The sequence below is a fragment of the Mugil cephalus genome, chromosome 10 (assembly GCF_022458985.1).
Source record: "Mugil cephalus isolate CIBA_MC_2020 chromosome 10, CIBA_Mcephalus_1.1, whole genome shotgun sequence".
In the NCBI taxonomy this organism is placed as follows: Eukaryota; Metazoa; Chordata; class Actinopteri; order Mugiliformes; family Mugilidae; genus Mugil; species Mugil cephalus.
In genome coordinates this window covers 11,225,939-11,247,122 of record NC_061779.1, presented here as the reverse complement: position 1 = coordinate 11,247,122, position 21,184 = coordinate 11,225,939, and the positions used below count along the sequence as shown (strand labels likewise).

Below are 21,184 nucleotides of genomic sequence, written 5' to 3'. Positions count from 1 at the left end.
ATAAAATTTACAAAAATAATGGGCAAAACGGTGTCCAAGGTGATTCGGTTGTTTCGACTGTTGCATGGCAACGAACCGGTCATTCGGAAAATCAAAAATATTGAAACTCACTCATCTGGTTCACTTTAACAAATTTACACAAATTATGTGTAAGGCAACGAAGAGCCTCATCCCGTCTGAGCACTGTTTATTTATTTATTTATTTTTCATTCAGATTCAGATACATAAAACTATTTGTCCCCAGGGGGCAATTAAGGGCACACAGAGCAGGTAACAACGACATAAGACTCAGTGAAAAAGCTCCGTTTAAAAAACAAAAAAACAAAAAACAAAAACAAACTAGAATAAACAAATTGTGTTTTTCAAAAAAAACACACACAGGAAGTAAATGTTAAATGGAGAAGTGTAAGGCTTCTTCCTACTCCACAGTATTGTTCAAATGTTCTTTTTATTTATTTATTTTTTTCTGTTTTTTGTATTACATGTTTGAAATAAAGCATTCATTCATTCATACATTCATTCACTGTGCTACTAACATGCATACACCTCAGCTTTATTAGACATTTAGATCATGACAACTAAAATAAATATACTGCAAACATCCAAAGCAGCACATTGTATTATTATTATTAATTATATATTAATAATAATAAAAATAATATTGATTTAAGTATCTGAAGAGGAGGCAAACGTATAAAAAAGTCAGTGATCTCCACTTATAACTTTTAGGACTGCTTTAGGTGATCCATTAATGCTTAAAAACTGACTTTAATTAAATACTCACCTTACGTTGTGCACATCAAATGATCTGAAGGAGAAACGAGAATACGTAGAAGGTTTTTACGGTTATTACGACGAGCAAATGTTTATTTTTTTAAATTTAATCTAAAAAGTCTTTGTACAGAAAAACAAACAAACAAAAACATTGTTGACACGTTTTGCAGCAGCAGTAACTCTGGTGAAGTGACTCTACAGAGAAAGTAAAGCTCTGTGACTAACTGCTGCCTGGTTGGTTATGCCGGGTGAACCAGTGCCGCTGTTTTTACAAGTTGTCTCTTGTCTCTTTCAGTCTGTTTATGTAACAGTCTTTATTGTTACCCTTTTGTTGTGGAAACTGAACCCTTGCTGGTGAAGTTATACGTGCGCTGTGATGTGTTTTTATAAATGCATAAATACCACAAGTTTAATTGTTATAATATTTGTAAAATGTTATTTTAATCTTACATTTTCCGATGCATCTTTAGATCATTGGCAGTCATTCAAAGACACGACTGGCTTCAGGAGACATATATGCATATTTCATAACCCTTTGATAACTATATGACTAAAAAATAAAGAGGCGCGCTATAACCCCTGTATTTTCATCATATCAAAGATGAAAGTTCTGACAGTGCTTATCTCTCAGCTGACCAGATCACACATCTTCCTCTGAAATCTTCAGCGGATATTGATATTGACACGGAGGTCTCGTGATTAAATCGCCGAGAAGGGAGGAGCTATTTTATTTTTTTTTCCCCCTTTTTGCTTTAAACAACTTTTCTGCATTCGGAGTCTCAGCTGTGACTCGTTCAGGGTTTCTGGGATGTATCTCAGAGGATCGACACCCTAATAAATACAAACCTCGAAAGGGGTCAGAGGTCAAAGGTTACGGGACTGAGGTGCAATGACCCCAGCACAGCAGGACATTCTCCCCATAGAAATGTAATTCTTTCTGCGGTGTGGCCGCTCTGCTGCTGACCCTGCCCCCACTGTGTCGTGACTCCTAAAGAAGGCAACAATTCTGCCCAGACAGAACACGTTTCACTAAATATTAAGATTTTTGTTAATATTTGGATATACTTAGAGAATATTTTTATGTATTCGTCTGGAGAACGAACAAACAAAGAGTTGAAAAAAAAATAAGACATTTGACAAAAAGTGATTCACTGTTTAAATTGTGAAATTGTTTATGTGGCAACATATCTCCCACATACACATCAACTGTGACAGTTTAACACTCTCCACAGATGGTTTGCAGTGCTTTTATTTACACAAAAGTGACTAGACTTCATGTTACTGTACACTTTGATATTTTCCCTTGTTTTATAAATACCCATAGGGTAATAGGTCCTCAGTAGCTTTGAGTGCATTATAAAACACACAACCCTAGGTTAATGCGTCCTTTACTAACCATACAAAACATAGAACAGAGTACCAGTTGTAACATAGAAAATAAAGAATACACCATGTTACAAAGTTACAGAAAATACATAATATATATATATATACATATACATATATATATATATATACGTATACATATATATATGTATATATAGTCACAGAAAAAACAGGGGAAAAGCTTGTGACAGCAGTTCAATCATTTAAAAAACAGATAGAGACACTTCGGCGCGACGGTCGAGGTCACGAGTCTGTCGCCTGTGATGTTTTGGCTTTGTGCCACTGAATGTAACCGGTGTCCCAGGTGCAGGTTAAGGCAGAACAGTTCATCATCGTCCCAGACGAATCTGCTGCAAAGAGCTCAAGACAGGACGCTGCACGGTGCCGAGCAACAAGAGGAGACAGTGGTGTCGCTGAGATTGTACTGGAGTCAGGAACAGCTCGCGGCACGCGGGGCCATCGCTCACCGGCGTTACCGAGCGACCGCCGGTGGCCTGACCTGTGCGCTGACTTGTGAGACTGACAGAAACTCTGGCAGAGGTGTATACATTCCTTAAAACAAAGGCACAGCTTGGCAGCAGCATTGCACTCTTCAAATGATTTTGCTGCATTTTTTTTTTTTTCTTGACAATCTATATGATTAAATATTTCTTCTTCCATCAGCTGTTGAAGAAATTTTAATAAACCTCCGCACAAATTGCACCACAATCATCAGAGCGATTGGTGCGATGAGTCAAATTGTCAAAACGTCCATACCATGATTCCTATTACCTTACATTGGTACTTTTTTTTACCCCCTGCCCCTCCTTTTGTGATGCACTTGATTGGAAGTGTTCAGAGACTTTGCATCCTCCTGGCTTTTCGCGGGCCTGGAGATTGTGCACGGATGTCCAAAGCATTGCTTGAAGGCTATTTGGCCCAGCCCGTGGTGGCCTCTCCGTTGATGTAGGCGAAGCCGGGAAAATGCTGCGAGTGTTCGTACTCAGAGTTTCTGCGTGGGCCCAGGGGAGAGTACATGTCCCCGGAGGTGGCATAGCGGGATGAATGCATAGGTGGGCTGGTGTAACAGCTGTTGGCAGGGGACACATCTGGCCACCGGGGGGCGACAGGTGTGGGGTGCAACCGAGGAGTGCTGCCCATCAAGCAAGGCTCCATTCGAGACATCTGGCCGTTGAGTTGGTACTGTGGAGCAGAGGAAAGGAGGAGAGACGTTATCGCAATGCGGAGAGTTCATCTGCTGAGAGAAGCATGCGTGCACGCCCACTGAGGAGACCAAACAAAACAGAAAAGAATAAAAGTGTGCATGTCAAAAAGTACATGTACATGTGAATTATGTGGCATCAAACCACAGTGTTTTACAAGTTGCACTTCCAGTCTTATTGAATACAAAAGATTTTCAGAATTAATTGAAATTTGTCTGTTTCCTGTCTTTAAAAAGAACTTATCCACCTTATATGTCTCCAGTTTGCAGGTGTGCAAATCAAAAACACCTTAGTCGTGACATGGAAATAGAACATTTTCTCCATGCATGTCAAGAAAGTCTAACGGAATAATAAAATATATCCATATCAGATTCACACTTCTGTTCAATAAAGATAAATATAGATTTTTCAGTAATATTACTTCTAGGTCACGTGTTAAAGGTCCAAAACACATCATTTAACAATTTCCCAAATCCGAATTTTTTATCATTAATTGGAATATAAGGGTAACAGGACTCTTCATGTTCTCCCTTACATGAGAAGAACGGTACCACACTCACATCAGATAACTTCCCTTATCATAAAGACTTGAAAGAGGAGGAAACAACAACTCAGTCTTTATTTATTCGGCTGCAAAATAAATGTTTTAGTATGTGTGGGATATAAAACACAGATTTTGTTATTTGCAGATGTAGCCAGGCTAAAAGTTTCCCTGTATGTCAAGTCTTTATGCTAAGCTAACCAGCTGCTGTCGGAGTGAGACGCATCAAATGAAACCTGCAAACTATTCCTTCAAGAAACTTGAATTCCTGCTCTCTCTGCATCGCCAGGAATAAACAGTAATGTTGGTACGAATCCTCACTCTCTTTAATAGCTGACATAACCTCAGCGTCCTCAAAGGTGCCTACGGCTCTGCTGATATCATATTTGGCGGCGTATTAAACATGGAGCATTGGGTGAGAACTAACCCTGCCAACTGTAATTTCCTGTCAAAGGAAATTGCTTCACAAGTTGTGGTCAAAATAGAAAATTAAGCCACTTAAGAAAATTAGGGTTTTCATGAAGAAAGTGGCTTTCCTGTGTTATTTTTGTTGCCTGTGGTGACTGACCGCAAACATCGCCGACAAAAATATTTTGAACAGATGGGGATCCGACAAAGTTTTTCGGCTCCGTGTCCAACCTCTCACACTGACAAAGTGCAGGCATTGTGCCCGATATAAGCTGAGACGGGTCTTAAAAAAAAAAGTGGAAGTAGGAGCTTTTTCCCTTTTCTCACTAAATATAAACACGACAGTCGATCCCATTATGAGAGATCACGGCATGGAAAAAGACAGTCAGGGCAGAACAGACGGCTCAGCTGCCTCTTGTTCACAAGCAGAAAAGAGACCATTGAATAACAATATTTTAATAAACGCCCCCTTGCCCCGCTCCGTGGCTACTGGCTCGAGCAGATGAAGAGACTATTGAGAGCTGGAAAGAGGAGTAACAGAGCAGGGCCCCTCTTGGCCCCGGCCGAGCCACCTTTCACTGTCTGCTTCCGCTGTGTGGAGAGGGTGATTCAGGGACTTTTAGAAACACTGCGAGCGTTGAGGCCCAGCTGATCTCCTCCCACTATAAAGGCAGCGGAGGCTGGAGGACCCTTGACAGGAAATTACTACCAAAAGAGTAAACTCACACCACCCGCTACATGAGCTGCAACATCAGGGATTTCATGTCATCATAAGAAAACTTGTTTCTTTCTCACATTTGAATCCTTTGATGTTTCAGTTCACAGGTCTGACACAGCCTCTAACATGGAGCACGTTACGCACTGTGTCTGACCTGGTCACGTATATCTGAACACATTCACTCACGTGGGATACGTCTTCACGATACGATACATATCACGATACTTGAGTCACGATACGATACATTATTGCGATATTATGATAGTGATATATTGCAATATTCTACATAGTTCACTGAGAACTTTTGAATTAAGCGTAAAATACAAATATGTACACTAGATGACGATGATAATTCATTGGACATGCTGAGTCAAGAAAACAATATTAATCCAAATTATCCATTTCCAGTTTATTGCACTTGTACATAAAAGGCGGTGGAAGTTGTTCAAGATCAGGCCAAAACATGACTTTTTCTTTTAAAATCGATATTGTATCGGGAGAAAAAGTATCGCGATATATTGCCATATCGATATTTTTTCCCACTCCTAGTAAATAGATGAAATAGTGCTGATGTACACGACCGCACACTATTGCAAACATCTCTGCCATAACACTATGTGACTACACAGATAAAATAAGCTGAACCTTTCACTGGAAGCTGCTCTAATTTTACATTGACTCAAGTTTTTCCTCATTCTTCAGCTTTTACAGTTATGCGCCTTTATCTTTTTTTATGTGTCTGACACATATTTACTAGTTATTTTTCCAATAAAAGAAATGACACAATCATAAAAACACGGTTATGTATTGTATGATGAACTGATAATGACTTTTGGAGGATTGTGATTGGTAAATAAATGTCTGGGTTGTCGTCACACTGTGTTTTTTCTACTTTTCATTACGTTAAGAATCGATTCATCTCATCTGACACAGTTTGAACTCTGAGTTCAGCAACATTTCTGGATGTTCCTCCATGTTTCTTTTCTTTTATGATCAAACAACACACGAACTGTTGTGCACGAAGACTAAAATATATTTTTTAATTGTGACAACATGATATAAATGAATGTGAATAAAAACAGGAACGTGTCCAAAAAATTAAAATGATTCCAGTGTTGTGGGCAACAGGGTAGTAGCAATTATATAATATGCATTTAATAGATTTAATTCAATATTTAAAATTTGTTAAATTTTTTTAAACCGATTTTTACTAAGCATTGAACAAATTTCTGAGTGACTGACCTGTGCAGATGAGCGGTGGTAGGCGGAGTAGTGAAGGGGGGCTGGGATCGCCGGCTCATGGGCCAGACTCGGGTACTGGCTCTGGATGGAGTGGGGATGCTGGCTGGCGTAGCTGCCATAGTTGTAGCTACCAGTGTACCTGGAATGGAAATAATAAATCAAGAAATATAAAATAAACTGAATGACATTTAGAAGATTTCAAAAATAGCTTTAAATAAGGGAGTCATAATTACCCATGCTCCTCTCTGTGGGTGTAGACTGGCAGCCTGTGGGCAGAAGATGGAGGCGGGACAGGGGCGCTGCTCCTCATGCAGGACAGCTGCTGTTCGGCCTCTGGGGTGGAGCCGCCTGCTGTTGTCACTGTGTATGTAAGGGACCAGGTATATGACTGAACAGCGCCTGGTAGACACATATATAGACACAGAGACAAGTGTTTTCTATGCGCAGTGAAGCCTGGTAAACTCTGCTCATTCAGGCGTTTCACTGACTCACTGCGGGTGAGTCCTGTCTCACCTGTGGTGGCGGCGGCGGCGGCAGCGGCGGCGGCGACTCCCGAGTACTCCGGGGACACGGCCGCTGTGGGGGAGCTGGCCGAGGAGACGCCCACCGAGTGGACGGACCGAGCCGGAGAGTAGGACCCCGGAGACGGGGAGGTGGGAGTGGTTTCTGCCAGCGGGAACTCCTCCTCTCGCTCCGCTGAAGGTGTCAAGAGACGACAGGTTGTTGGATTATTTGACGCATGAGGGATACCAGTCGTATCAAGTAACTCTTCTGCTCGTTATGATGAGAGAGAGCTGATGTAGGAAAATGTGTGGATGATTCAGAAATATTCAAAGCGACCGAAGTTTCCAGTCACTTTTTTTGGTGGTTTTAAAGTATATAAACCCTTTATATCTAAGGGACACCTCTACTGGCATTTTGACTACGTAAAATGTTGAACAGACTAAAGTAAAGTATCACATATGAGCTCTAAACACACACAAAACAAACCCAGCTGGGTCTCTACGGCTTTTTTTAGTTCAACAAACCCCAAAATGAATGGATTTTATTCTTCATGGTGTATTTTGATAATTATTTTCACTACTGATTAATTGGACACTTCCTGTTTGGTGCAGAAATGTCAGAGAATAAAGGTGATCACTTCAGAAAGAACCTAAGCCAAAAAACATCGTCATTTATCATCACACAAAACAAAAGAAATGAGCTACAAGTAGAGAAATCTTTGGGTTTGTGACTTGAAAAATTACTTGCAAACATCTAAGTCAAATTAGACTGAACAACAAAGTTTGAAACGGCTGAACTTCCTGTGACACCAGGGAATTTAATTTTACGGTAACTCGTTCTGTTTTGACGCGTTGGTTTTAAGTCAGTCGTCCAGTGGACGTCCAGGTATCGGCCTCACCTGTGCTGCCCTCGCTTTTCATGGCCCTCATGAGGTCGTTGGCCCTCTCCTGGCAGTGCAGGGACTCCAGCAGGTAAAGCACATAATCGTCAAACATGAGATGGATCAGGTGGAAGGATCCTGCAGACCAACAACAAGTGTCATAGATTATTTTAGATGGATTTAAGTGTGAGTCCAAAAGCGGTGGAACAAACGGCGCAACCCCAAGAAATCACATCCCAAACATATTAAATATTTCCTCGCCCCGACTCAGTGCCAGAAATATCTCGGCTGACCCCTGGGGGTCGCACGGAAGATGAGTCCGTGGCATGTGAGGGAGCGTCACAATTGTGTCATTGTGCCGGTCACTTCTTCTTCTGCTGCTGCCGCCGCCGCCGCCACCACCGCCGTGCGCATAATAAACACTTGCGGCTATTCAGGGGAGCGGGGTGTAACACTGACCGGTCATAAAATGGAAAAGACGGGCAAACACGTCGGGAGAGAGGGGAGGGGCGGCTTTTGTTAATTAGCTGTTTGTGCACAGAGACCTGCTTTATCAAAACACTGCAACCAGCTGTGTCTTTGATATTCACAGACAGGGCCAAAGGACACAAGGAGAGGAAAGAGAAGTCATTTTCTTTTCTTTTCTTTTTTTTTTTTTTTACTGCTCTTCCCTTAGTGCAAGCTAATAAAGCAGCAGCCATTTTACTTGTTCCAGCTCCCGTAGTGTTTCGAGAAGAGAAGATAAGGGACTGGAAACATCAGACTTATATGAGATGACTTGAAAATCAAGAGAGACATTTTTAAACTGGCGGCGGGTCATCTTGTTACGCTGATGAGTAATATGATGAGCTGTTAAGTTAAAAAAATGTAAAATAATTATATATGTAGAGATCGAGATTAGGGACAAAACTCTTTGACCACTTTATAAAAGTCATAAGAGTCCACAAACATCGGCAAGTATGTGTGCATGACACAAACCAGACGTTTTCCCTCTCGTTGCATTGGAACAATTTCTTCCTTTTATCTAAAAAAAATTATTTCTAATTTCTTTCTACGACTTGTGCACCGAGCACCAGGACAAGTGCCAATAAATCAGATTCTGAAATGATGACAAAGCATTTGCAACTCACCAAAGCTGGGCGCGCTGTGGAGGGTCATATCCCGGATGACTCTGGTACCAAAACATGACCACATCAGCAGGAACTGTTGGGCCACCTTCTTCAGGCACCCGGGCCTCTTCCCTGCCACCTAGAGAGAACATTTCCATGAGAAAAGAGGGGGGGGGGGAGGGTGGGGGGATGCCGGGGTAGAATTAACCCCTGGGTGCGTATTGGGGCTTAACCCTCAGGAACGAAAAACATGTCAACAAGTCAACTATTTAATTTGTCCCCAGGGACACGCCTTCCCATTGAACTATTGTCTGGGCGGTCCAGGACGTTGCCGGGGCGACCAGATTTTACAAGCCCATATCTGGCACATAATGGACGCAAATGGGAAGCTTGAAGACATCATTAACTGGGAGGATTGCTACGTAAGTGCCCCCCCCCCGTGTAAGAAAGACATGCAGAGGGTAGCGGCTTTCAGCCACAGGTGTCTTTGCAAAAAAAAAAAAGGGGGAAGTTCAAACCACTTCTGGTAAAAGCTGTGATCTTAAAATGTGCTGAGTCGGATAAGAAAGCTCATTTTGTTTCTGATTGAGGGAAAGAAGCATGAGGTGTCTGACCTTGACGACGCAGCGATCCACCATCGAGTCCAGCCACTCGATGTAAGCCTCGATGGGAGACTGCTCCTCCAGCAGACGGTCAAACTCCTGATACACTACGACAGGACGGACAACAGATTTGTTTTTTTTTAATTCCTAAGTTTTGGGTGCAAACACGATCATCATGCATCAGCTTCTACGTGTCTGTGGCCTTTGGTCCCGTCAGGACTGATTCAGAGGAGCGAGGCCGCAGCGAATCCAAGACGCTCCCCAGGGTGTTTGAGGGGAGAGTGAACTTGTTTAACCTTTTGGTCTCCGTCGATAATGCTTTGACTCTGCCGGCCGTGGGAATGATAGTCCCCTCACCGCGTTTCTCATGTGGACGTGAAGTGTCATTCACGCGCGTTAAGAGTGGAATCAGCTGAAGTGTGTGTACGTACAGTGGATAATAAGCTGCCTGTGCTCCTCCTGTGAGTCTTCCATGGTGTAAAGTGTCTGCTTGGTGATGCTGTTCAAGTCCACGTTCCTCCAGTCCTCCAACATTTGAAAGGTTATGTCGGCGCTGTTTATCACCGTCCGAGATGCCTGGAGGGGTGGGGGGACAGATAAATCAACAATATGACGTACCCAAGAACACCCATATCCCTTATCGGCTTTGTTCTTTCATATGGATTTTATTAAAAAAAAAAAAAAAACATTCAGGCCGCGATAGATACCTGACATAGATGGTTTAATGACGTTTGCCGCTTGAGAATCTGAGAAAATCTCCTCGACACTGGAAATAAAACAAGGAGAAAAAACATGTAGGTAAACAAAAACACACAAACAAAAAAAACAAACAGGAGCCATTCGTTTTCGAGAGCTATTTGTTGATGTATTTTATACTCACGTTCAAATTTGATATTCCTCAGGTTTTCAGGAAGGTCGTGAAGTGCTATTTTAAGCCACTCATCGAGCTGTTTGGCAAATTTTCGGATAACCTGAGTCAAACTGTGCGGAGGAGGGAGGACAGATAATAGATTAATAATGTTTGTTTTTTCCCTATTAAAGTTTCATCAAGTATCAAATGAACAGTTCAACAAATAAATGCCTGTCATGTCTTTCAAGTGTAATATCTTTATAAAAATTATTCTTCTGCACTTTGTACCGTAATTTATCAAAGATCTTATGTAGTTGGTTGGGAAAAGTAACTCCTTTGGGAGCTGATTAAGCTCCAGCAGAGATTTGCTGAGTTTTGGTTTTGGCTTTGATGGACAGAAGAATAGCAACAACGTAGTCTTACATATCATCTGAGCGCCTTAGAGTTGAACACCATAAACTAGCTGTGATTGGTTGTAGGACTATCTAATTATCTTATTTTTTTCTGTGTTGGTCTAAACACGCCTCCTAATGAAGATTCTCCCGTCTTATACCTTCTTCTGCTTTAACATATAGCCACACAATAATGTGTGTTTACAAAATGACTGGAAACTAACAGAGTTCATTTCAATGAGCTTTTTTCAGTCCAAACTGAGATCATGTGAGATCAACTCCACAATATGCACTTGTATTTTTATAACCTGCTTATAATTTGTTATCTTTCCTTAGTATTTATTTGCTTTGTTTTTTTGCTGAAGCTTATCTTGGCCAGGGCATCTTTAAAAATGAGGTTCTTAATCTCAATGGGATCTTCCTGGTTAAATAAAAAATGAATCTATGTTAAAATTAACTTTTCTGCTCAACAGTTGTCCTTTGTGACAGACAGAGCAGGAAAATCTCTATTATTTAAGAAGATGGGGCCAGAGGACGTATGACAGCTAAATAAGCATTTAGGTGACTGATAACAACTCTTGAGAAACAGACAATTACTTGATAATAATTAATTAATTCACACACTCCTCTTTATTTAACAGTATGACACGGTATAATATAGATGTGTACGTTTTGTCCAAATCTTAAATAAAAGCAGTTACTAATATGTTGATAAGGACAAGTTTGATAATTAAAATAATAGTACTGTTAGTGCAAATGCTTTAATTCACACAACTTTATATCGATAGAGACAGGTGTAAACAAATCAAACTAGACTGAGTTCTGGTTAGAGCAGATTTTGAAATTCGATAGAAGACAGGTGCTCACCTATCAGGCAGTGCTTGCAGGACGGTGGGCATCAGCACCCCAGAAATGGCCTTATAGAGGATGGAGTCACAAACTCCGACGATGTTCACCACTGTGGGCGAGCCGAGGACAGGGAGCATGTGGGGCGGCATGCCCTGCCAGAAGTGCAGCAGGAAGCTTTGGACCTGCACATTAATATCACAGGAATAAGTTTATTACAGAAACGGATTCTGTGGCAGCAGAATCTAAACGGACTCACGGAAACCTTGCCTCGTCAAAGTTGGCTCGAATCACGGTGTCCAGTATCCTCTGACAGTGCGTTCTGTACATCATGATGAAGGTTGACACCTACGGGCAACAACGGAGCATTAGCATCTAATTTTATCACAAACCTAATAGCGTTTTTTTTTTTTCTCTTTTGGGGGAAAAAAAAAAAAGTGGTGCAAAAACAAGAAAATAAATCTTGAACAAAGCATGTGAACCTATAAATACATGTTACAGGACCAGGCTTGAGCGGTGTAATATAAAACGAGCTTTAGAGATCAGCAAAACACAAACCATTTAAAATCATGGCCCCCCTTTTAAAAGCCGGACAGCTAGTGCCTGTCCTTTGTCCACCGCTAGATCTTATTATCTCCCCCAAAAGATTAAGAGTTAGTGAGGAGCCAGCATATAAATCCTCAAGGTCCCTCTCTAAACGCAGGGAAGGTCCCGGGGCAGATAAAAGAGCCAGAGGGGGCGCAGAGATGGTGAGACTGTAGAGGGAGAGGCGAAGGAGGGAGGGAGGGAAAGGGCGGGGGGGCGTTGGAGGCGCTGTAAGGATGGACTTTTAAAACTCCTGTTTACCCTCTCTTCTGGCAGGCTGGCAGGCAAATTTAGGTCTTTGACATTTGGAAACTCTGGCAGGAGCGTCCCCAGTTTGGAGCGCGGTGAATACGCCACTGTCTGCTTCGTGACCTCTTTCTTCCCCGTCTCGTTCACCCACGCCGCTCCCTTCTTGGAGTACATCACGTCATAATACTGGGAGGTCTCCTTCACTGCGATGCCGTAGTAATGGTACCTGAGGAGCAGAGTCAGGGAGCAGATGAATACTGACACCTGTCGAGTCGACACATGCTGGTTAAGAACAGAAAAACTACATGTATCGGTTTATGAAATGATTACGAGGATTATATATATTCGAATGTATTTACATGATTTGCAACTAAAAAAATGTGGATTTCTGAGTTTACAGCAAACGATTGAAATCACTAGTAAAAACGCTGGTGTACCTCAAGGCTCAGTATTGGGTCCTTTATAATTTATTTTTTTTTCTCTTTTCATTTTACTAAGAATGTCTGTTGGGTATTTTTTAAAGATACATATGTGCTGTGGTCTAAATGTCTTAAAATTCCTGACAACATTCATTTATTTTAGTTTTGGAAGAAGCTCAAATGTTGCGTTGAGGCATTGAGTGACTCTTTGTTTTTGTTGAACCTTTAGTGGCTGGCATTATAATTCTGTTAGATGCAAGTCTTTTTTGGTGATTTTCTATTCATAAGTGACTTAAACGACTAAAAACGTCTTACTTGGACTGCCCTCTTGTCCCCAGTCTTCTGGTCGTCAGTGCTGGAAACTGCTGCCTTATGATCTGTTAATCGTAGAAGAGAAAACCCATCAGCCATGTGTTTGAAGAACAGAATGATATGTATTACTCAGTTTTATACACGGCACATCAGAGTTTTCCAGTAATTCATAAAAAACATAAAAAGTAAAAGAGGCGAGACATGGTGAAGCAAAATAAGACTTCTTAAACATTATTAAAAAAAGGACAAAAGTTAGAAGAGTTCATGGAGTATAGATTATTTAACAGAAAATGCTGCAGCTGGGAATGTGTTTAATAAAGTTTGTCCCAGATCCACAGGGAGGATATGTGGAACATTGAGAGCCATCCATTTATGACATCCAGGGGTGTTACTTTCTTTTTTTTTTTCTTCTTCTTCTATATCAACCACCGACTCTCATCTATCCACCCAGACATCCTCCTCACTCCTTCTCCCTCTCTTTCTCATCTCCGCTCCCTCCTTCTTCCTCTCTCTCTCTCTTTTTTTTTTTTTTTTTTTGTCCAAAGAGATTGGCTCCTCGGTCCAGCTCCTGGTGCAGAAACTTTAGCAAACAGTGTAGCTCTCCATTGTGTGGGATGAAAAAAGAGGCCAAGCTGTGAAGTTTCTGTCAGGCCCCGCTTGATAAATGAGCAGACAGGGAGGCAGTCCGGGCCCTCTCTCGTTGTTTTGTCCTGAATCAATGAAGCCTTCCTAAAGGACACCCCACACTGCTCCAGCCACTGATCTAACATTCCGCAACATCTCACCCTTCCAAATTTCCTTTAATTACACATTAATCCAGGCCCCTTCTCTTTTTCAATATCTTCCGACAGGAGCTGCAGAGGAGGGGGCGGTGTGTGTGTGTGTGTGTGTGTGCGTGTTGGGGGGGTTTGTGGTCCCGGGTTGGGGGTTGGGGCCGGAGTCCAGGGTACAGGGGATGGCTGGGGGTAGGAAGGCTGAGCAACTTCTTGGGGTTGTGGGAACAGACGAAAGCACATCTCCTTTGGCTCTAGATTATGTGTTCAGAGCTTTGCTTCACACTGAGCTGCAGTTGATATAACTTCAACACAGCAGCCAGAGCTGCAGCACAAAACCAGCTCAGGCATGAAATGGTCAGACTAATGCTCACGGCTGATTGAAGGGATGAGATTACTGCCTTTATGTCTGTTATAACACCACACCGCAGGTTTAGTGTCTGCTGATTACTTTAAACTTTAAACAGAGCAGGTTTAAATAATATTAAAACTTTTTTTTTTTTTTTAATGCAGCATTAATGTAAAAAACCTTAATAAAGTTTGAGTCTCACCTTTCCAAAGCTGGCTGCGTTCACAGGCTGCGTGTCATGCTTTTCGCTGAAGTCCAGGTAATGCATGTACAGGGCGCTTCGGGGGATGCACACACCTTCGGCTATCTCGTAGTTTTCATCTAGCCTGTGAACGACAGTAGGACACAGGTGGAAGCTTGGAAGTTTTTGAAATGAGTCAAATGAGACATTCACAACGTTTAGAAATTTAATTTCAATGTTGACAATCGAAACTGTGAAATAAACTAATTATATGACGTTATATCTTATTTTAGTCGAGGAAAATGGAATTTCTTTCTTTCTTTCAGGTTTTGCCATTAAAAAGCAATTTTTGCCGTAAATTTAGCAGGTTCAGAAAAACATGTGACACAAACCAATGCAGTTAGTACCAAACAGCATCAACAATAAGCTCATCATTCATGATTAGAAACACAAACAGCATCACATGGATTAAGCATGACAACCCCAATAACATGTGTTATTCAATAACGAAGATAATGACAACTCAACTCACCCAGTAGTTGTTAATTTGGATTACTACATAAATATAAAACATTGTTCTGTGTGATTATGTCGGGCTTATTTTAAATCATTTATATGTGGAAAAATATACATGCACTGACTTTTATGAATTTATAACAGCACGCATGTCATACCTTTCCACTAGATTTACAGTATAATGTAAAATGTTTTCTGAAATGCTCTTTGTAAAGTGATATTCTTGATAATAGCAATGCATTAAAATACTATGATAAATAATACAGTTGTCAGAGTTTCTAAATGGGCTGTGTCTGCTCTGCTTGTTGGTCGAAATGAAGCTAAATGTACATAATCCATGAGTTTTTCAGAGACATAATTATTTGACTTTTATTTTGGAGAATGTCCACCCCCCTAAAGGTCAAAAATCACTCAACACAACATTTGAGCTTCTTCCAAAACTACTACTATATGAACGTGGTTCATAATTTTAGGACAATCAGACCACAGCACATGTATATCTCTAAAAATTATCACCCAACAGACATTCTTAGTAACAACAAAGGGGCAGAAAAAAAAAGAAAAAAGAAGAAAAGATAAAGGACCCAAAACTGAGCCTTGAGGCACACCAGCATTTTTACTAGTGATTTCAATCGTTGGACGTTAACTTATAGAATTAGATTATTGTTAATTAATAAAGGCTCTCCCTAAAGCACAGGTGAGAACACGCTGAGGCAGAATAATCCTGCAATAAGCTATCAGTTAACAGGCTCTTATTATTTAGATTAATATTACAGTCAAATTATTTAATGTGCTTTTTAAAATGTTTGTAACAACTCTGTCACTAGGAAATTGTCTGCCTTAAAAGTGTTTTAATAAATGTAATGTCCTTAGCGCTTCAGCGGCAAACAGCAAAAGAAAGAATTGTACACAAAACTTTAGCAAACGTTGCATTAACACGGTGCTGCTGATGTTATTACTTCTGTGAAAGTCTGAAAAAGGACAATAGGTCGATTGCAAAAAGATAAATTTGCAGTTTGGACCGCCACAAACTTAAAAGGCAGAATTTTTATTATATCAAATTTTATTCACCTTTTCTTTGCAGTTAGAATTATTTCCTTTGTATTCACTCCATCACTTGATCTGTATGTTACAAAATCTCCATGTCTTTCTGAGCTTTTGTAATTTTATTTATTAGTCTTAAATACATTTTACAATCCACTTTCTTCTTATGGAATACGCTGAATTATAAACGGCTGCTGTATGTGAGAATCTGGTTCCTTTATGGGCTGTGGCTCTGGTCCTATATAACATGACTTACATTTACACTCACACAGAAGACTGGACTGTTTTCTAATTAGACCGATGAAAGAATTCACTGTAAATGCTTTCAGTGGAATAACAGCTCAGTTTTCTGTCAATAAGATGCAAATTATAGTCAGTCATGTGACCAAGTGTAATTTTTTCTCAGAAAGAAATCAAAAATGTATAACTACCGGTGTAAATATCGATATTATTCAGTTTTAAAGGAACATTTGGATAAAACTAGGCAAAATTGGAATTAGATTTGCATTATTGTAAGATGTAATAATCCCCTTCCACTGTATTTTATTGACAATCATTAGTCGCTATTACAGCAAGGTCAGTTTGCGCAGTGAATAAAGGATTACAGGAGCTATTTTAAACCATATATTTCTATGTAATGTTGCTCTTTACAGTTTAATTTAATTTCATTAATGTCCTCACAGTTCAGGTTAAATCAGTATAAATATTCACTGAAGGCCACGTGTAGTTTGAATACAGTGTAACAGGAAGATTGATAAACTTCAGGTATGTTTGGTGTTTGGAGAGGACATGAAACATGTTAAAGCTGCTCTTCTTTTTCAGTCTGTTTCTAGTCAGCTTTAAGACTTATTCCCAAAGCACAATAACGTACGACCACATGCAAAAAAAATAAAAAAAGAACAAAATGTGCTCACACAAATCCATAAATAAAAATTCCAGCGTGCAAAGAAAAACGAGTGACTAGAAACCTCATTTAAAGCTTTAACTATATTATTTACTGTATTACATCAATAGTGACATAAATTATATAATATTTAATGAAAAATTAAATACACATCATACATTTTATATGCTTTTACATTTCCCACAATTTATTTTTAGACACCAAAAAAAAAAAAAAAAAAGGAAAACATATGAATAATCTCAATAACTCACCATTCCAGAGTAGCCGGTGTTGAATGAGGTTTAGAGGCTCTATTGTTTTCTTTTTCTTCATCTGAAATATACGACACATGTAAGGATGAATTAAGTTACTAGGTGACATTCACTATTTAAAGCTGATATTAGTTAAAAAAAAAAAAGAAAAAGAAAAACATTTTGTGTAGAAAACATAGAGAACAGCACAGTTTAAAGGATTCCTCAGTAGTCTGAGCGTAACGGCGCTCGTCCTGCTTACGTTCATCGTTGGACATGTTCCCCAGGGACGTGTGACTGGAATATCGCTTGCTCTCACTTTCATTGAGGCATCTTTCAATCCAGCTCTCTATAAAAAAGAGACACACAGACCACCTTTTAGTGCAACTAAGAAACGACAAGTTTGTCCCTTATTTTGTTTCGTTTTCAATTCATGATGAAATTCTCAAAACCTTTAAACCCTTTTATTTTTTTCTATTCTTTTTTTTTTTTGTTTTTTTGTTCATTTTCACTGACACATTAAAAAACTCTTTTCCTAATATCCCGCAGTAGAATAGAGCCAAAGCCGTATTTACATAAACAGTGCAAATCACCGCCTATACAGGACACTTTAAATGTCACTAATGTGACAGGCCGAGCTGACAACAATCGATTGTACGGCCAGCAGTGCGGCCATGGCTCTATTTGAGATGTTTTCACCGAGACGGCAGGAATCCAGCATTGTTCCCAGGAGACTACGAGCATACACACTTGCTTAAAAGAGCCTGCGCACATTACTGAAGCAGTCTGGTGGAATAGGGGCCATTGTCCTGTTTTAATTTCTACTTAGAAATAGCTCAACTGGTGTTCTTTCTGTGAGCGAGCAGCAGCAAAACACCCGGGCTTTCATGTAGAGGCAGGCTGATAGAGTGGAAATCCATTTCAGGTGCTTCCCAGAAAATAGTTTGAAAAGAAAGATGGATGGAAATAGTTTTATTTAACAGACATTTATGCACTTAACTGAATGCAACAAACAGCAATAATTAAATAAAAGTTAGGTTGTTTTTTCATTACATCTAGTGGATTAATATTAGCACTAAACTAAAAAGGCCAGTCACTTCTCCAACGCAAATAAAAAAAAACTTTCTTGAAATCGTGTAAATCTTTTTCTTGTGCATGTGAGCTGACAACATTCACCATAGCAGCTGTTGCTAGGACAGACTGTTGGCAGGACGACCTGTTGGTGCAGCTCATGGGATGTGTGCGGGGTGTGGATGTGTGTGGGGGAAGGTGGGGGTGGGGGGGCTGGAGTCCAGAGGAGGTCACAGATAATTGAAAAGTTTTTAAAAATTTACATTCGACGAGGACTGTGCACCACGATGTTCGGCACGTGCTGACAGGAAAGGTCAAAGTAAGGAAAAAAAAATGTAAATCTGTCGACACTGAACACTGGAAGAGAAAGTTGTTTCTGTTTGTGTTACACAAAAATTATCTTTAGGAGAAAAACGTGTGTTTATGATTATCACCACCCTCCGACTTTAACAGACGTAACAACATGGATCTTTCAGTGGATCTTGTTTCTCGATTTAAAAAAAAAAAACAACATAAAAACTATAACATATGTAATTAAATTTTGAATTAATCAGCACCACTGACAGCCTCCTGGTGCTTCTCTCATCATTTCTCTTTTTTTTTTTTTTAGAAAAAGAAATCTGGAAATGAAAAAGTGGATCCACTGAAGTGGAGCTAATTCTCCACAGAGGCTCAGATCTCAAGCTTCATTTGCCACGAGAACAGATAAGTTGGGGATCTAAATAATTGGATTAAATTCGATCAACAAGTGAAACGGATGTTCACTCATTTATTAACACACATTGAAAGTAAACCGCGATACAGAAAAGAAAAAAAAAAAAAAGCTGAATGACAATCAAGTAGCCAAACTTAGATATTTTTAATGTAGCCAATAAAGCCTCTTCCCATTAAGGCAGATTATCACATGATCGTTTAATTCCACCGGACGTTAATCTTTGAAACATTTTACATTGAAATTCCTGTGAGTTGAATTAGTAGCTCGGTTTTCTACTTTTCTACTCAGTAAATTAGATGAAAGGAGCAGGTGCACCATGATGGTTTTTATTTCTCCACTCCCTAATGATGAGTGCAATAGTTAAAAAAAAAAAAAAAGTTGGATATTTAATGTCCATAACCTGCTTTTCTTTAATCCATATCCAATAAATGTGCATGAACTCTCGAGGTCCAAAAGGTTCAAATCAACAGTTGAGCATCTAGAGAGAAGTCCCTCCGAGTGACTACAGAGAAAGTTTGAGACTTACGGGAGAGCAGCAGCAGAAGAAGCAGCAGCAGCAGAGGCGGCAGCAGACGCTCGCACAGTTCCCCTGATATTCTCAACACATCCAGACAAGCAGAGTTTTAACAGGACTGACCTGTGGAATCCATATCAGGCTCCTCCAGCAGCCCGCAATGCATCCTCTTCCCATCAACGACACTGGCTCCCCCAAGAAAATGGCTTAGTGCACGTTTCCCCCTCCTCGGCAGCGCTCCCCTCGTCTCGCTCTGTGTTTCCGTGACCACTGCCCGTCACAGGAGATGTTGAGGATCTGAGGTTCGACCAGAGAGGGGTGGTGTTGGCGGAGGAGAGATGGGGGGAGGTGGGAATAAGGGTGGAAAGGGTTGGTGGGTTGGTTGGTGGGTGGGAGGGTGGGGTGGGATGGTGGTGGTGGGATGGGGGGGAGTAGAGACTCCAGAAATCCAGCGGGGGGAAAGCCAGACCCGTCAAAATGTTTGCTGATGTTTCATGGGAAAGGGGCTGATTTTATAGGAGCCCTGATGGGGACATGTCATTGATAGGCTTGGAAGGCTGATGAATGGCCCCAAGTCAGATGGGGATGTGGCAAGGCTCACTGGAAGTCTTTTGTGGGGCTGTTTTGAATAAGAAAAGCTCCCTCCCAACGAAAAAAAAAAAAAAAAAAAGAGGCTTAGATCTACGCAGTCCTAACACTGTGGCCTCCCCGTCTTCCATTATGGCATTTAATACGTTTTTATACACCCCCGAGCTCCAAATAAACATACATCCCTCCACAACCTGCCTTCACTTCTGCTTTTTTATTCCCTTTTCACATCCCGCAGACACTTGTTGCCACACTGGAGCTTCACCACTCCACCATTAAAGCACCTTTGTGATAACTTTTTTTTTCTTCTTCTTCTTCACAGATCCGCCGACGCCGTTCGTCCCGAAACGGAGCGAAAAACCTGCACCGGCGTGAATATTTCTGGTGGAGTTCTCACCTCTTTTTCGCTCACTCTTTTCGCTGTGGCAACCTTATTTTTGGTGTGCCTCTGAGAAGAGGGAACGGTCACAAAGGGGGGGAAGTAAAAGTGCAAAGCCCGAGGCTGGGAGGGCTCTGATGGAGTGCCTGAGAGCTGGAGAAGGGAAAGCTGTGATTAGAATATGAATGGAACCGCAGGAGAGGGGGAGAGGAGAGGGGAAAGAAGAGGGGAGAGGAGAAAGGCGGATTATGGCTGAATTACTCACCACACCACGGAGAGAGCAAAGGAGGACTTTCTCTTCTCAGTGCGCAGGCGTGGGCACCGCTGGTGATACTCACCCAACACGCAGCGTGCAGGAGGGCAACCTGTGAGCGTGGGCGGGACGGGGCGGCGGCTACATCACATGTGCACAAGGTTCGTTAGGACGGACATGAGTTTCTATACAAAAAAAAATCACGTAGAAAACCTAAAATCTACAATTACACTTCAACGACTCGCGACACAAAGCCGCGACCCCAAAGCAGGATCTAATTAATTTCAGTGTAATAATAGGAAGAAGGTGGACTGATCTTTTTTTTTTTTTTTTCCCCGTTATCTCCTTATTAGGAGCTCATCAAATAGGACAGGTGCAGCCACCAAAAGAGCCTCTTCCGTGCTTCCCATTCTCACACACTCTGGCCGCACAATCGGACGTGTCCCTGCTTTTGTTTGGTGAAAAGGCCCCAATTGAGTTGTGTGTGTATGTGCGAGCGGGGGGTATGGTTACGCTACGTACAGCGACACGTTGGTGGCATTAAGGCGTCGCTGCTAAAGAGGAAACCTTATGACTGGAAGCAGCTCTCTCTCCGCCGCTGACACCGACGAGGCCGACGACATGCGCGCGTTTCAATCTCGGACGCTG

The 21,184-nt window shown here is 41.1% G+C and overlaps 1 protein-coding gene across 2 annotated transcripts; it reads right to left on the bottom strand.

The window, feature by feature from the left end:
• Positions 1–2,007: 2,007 nt before the first annotated feature.
• rfx4 (regulatory factor X, 4) lies at positions 2,008–19,710 on the bottom strand. Of its 2 annotated transcripts, none has more exons than XM_047597206.1 (18): positions 19,440–19,710; positions 17,279–17,365; positions 17,038–17,098; positions 14,344–14,467; positions 13,023–13,084; positions 12,301–12,514; positions 11,725–11,802; positions 11,476–11,639; positions 10,247–10,347; positions 10,074–10,132; positions 9,798–9,942; positions 9,379–9,473; positions 8,786–8,903; positions 7,674–7,793; positions 6,785–6,967; positions 6,505–6,670; positions 6,272–6,410; positions 2,008–3,342 (listed from the first exon to the last, which is right to left on the bottom strand). In XM_047597206.1, exons 1-18 carry the CDS (start codon positions 19,480–19,482, stop codon positions 3,070–3,072), a joined length of 2,232 nt encoding a protein of 743 aa, XP_047453162.1. In that variant the 5' UTR covers positions 19,483–19,710; the 3' UTR covers positions 2,008–3,069. The 2 variants fall into 2 exon arrangements, with proteins under 2 accessions (XP_047453162.1, XP_047453163.1); XM_047597207.1 differs by having other exon boundaries at positions 6,505–6,631; positions 19,440–19,708.
• Positions 19,711–21,184: the final 1,474 nt, after the last annotated feature.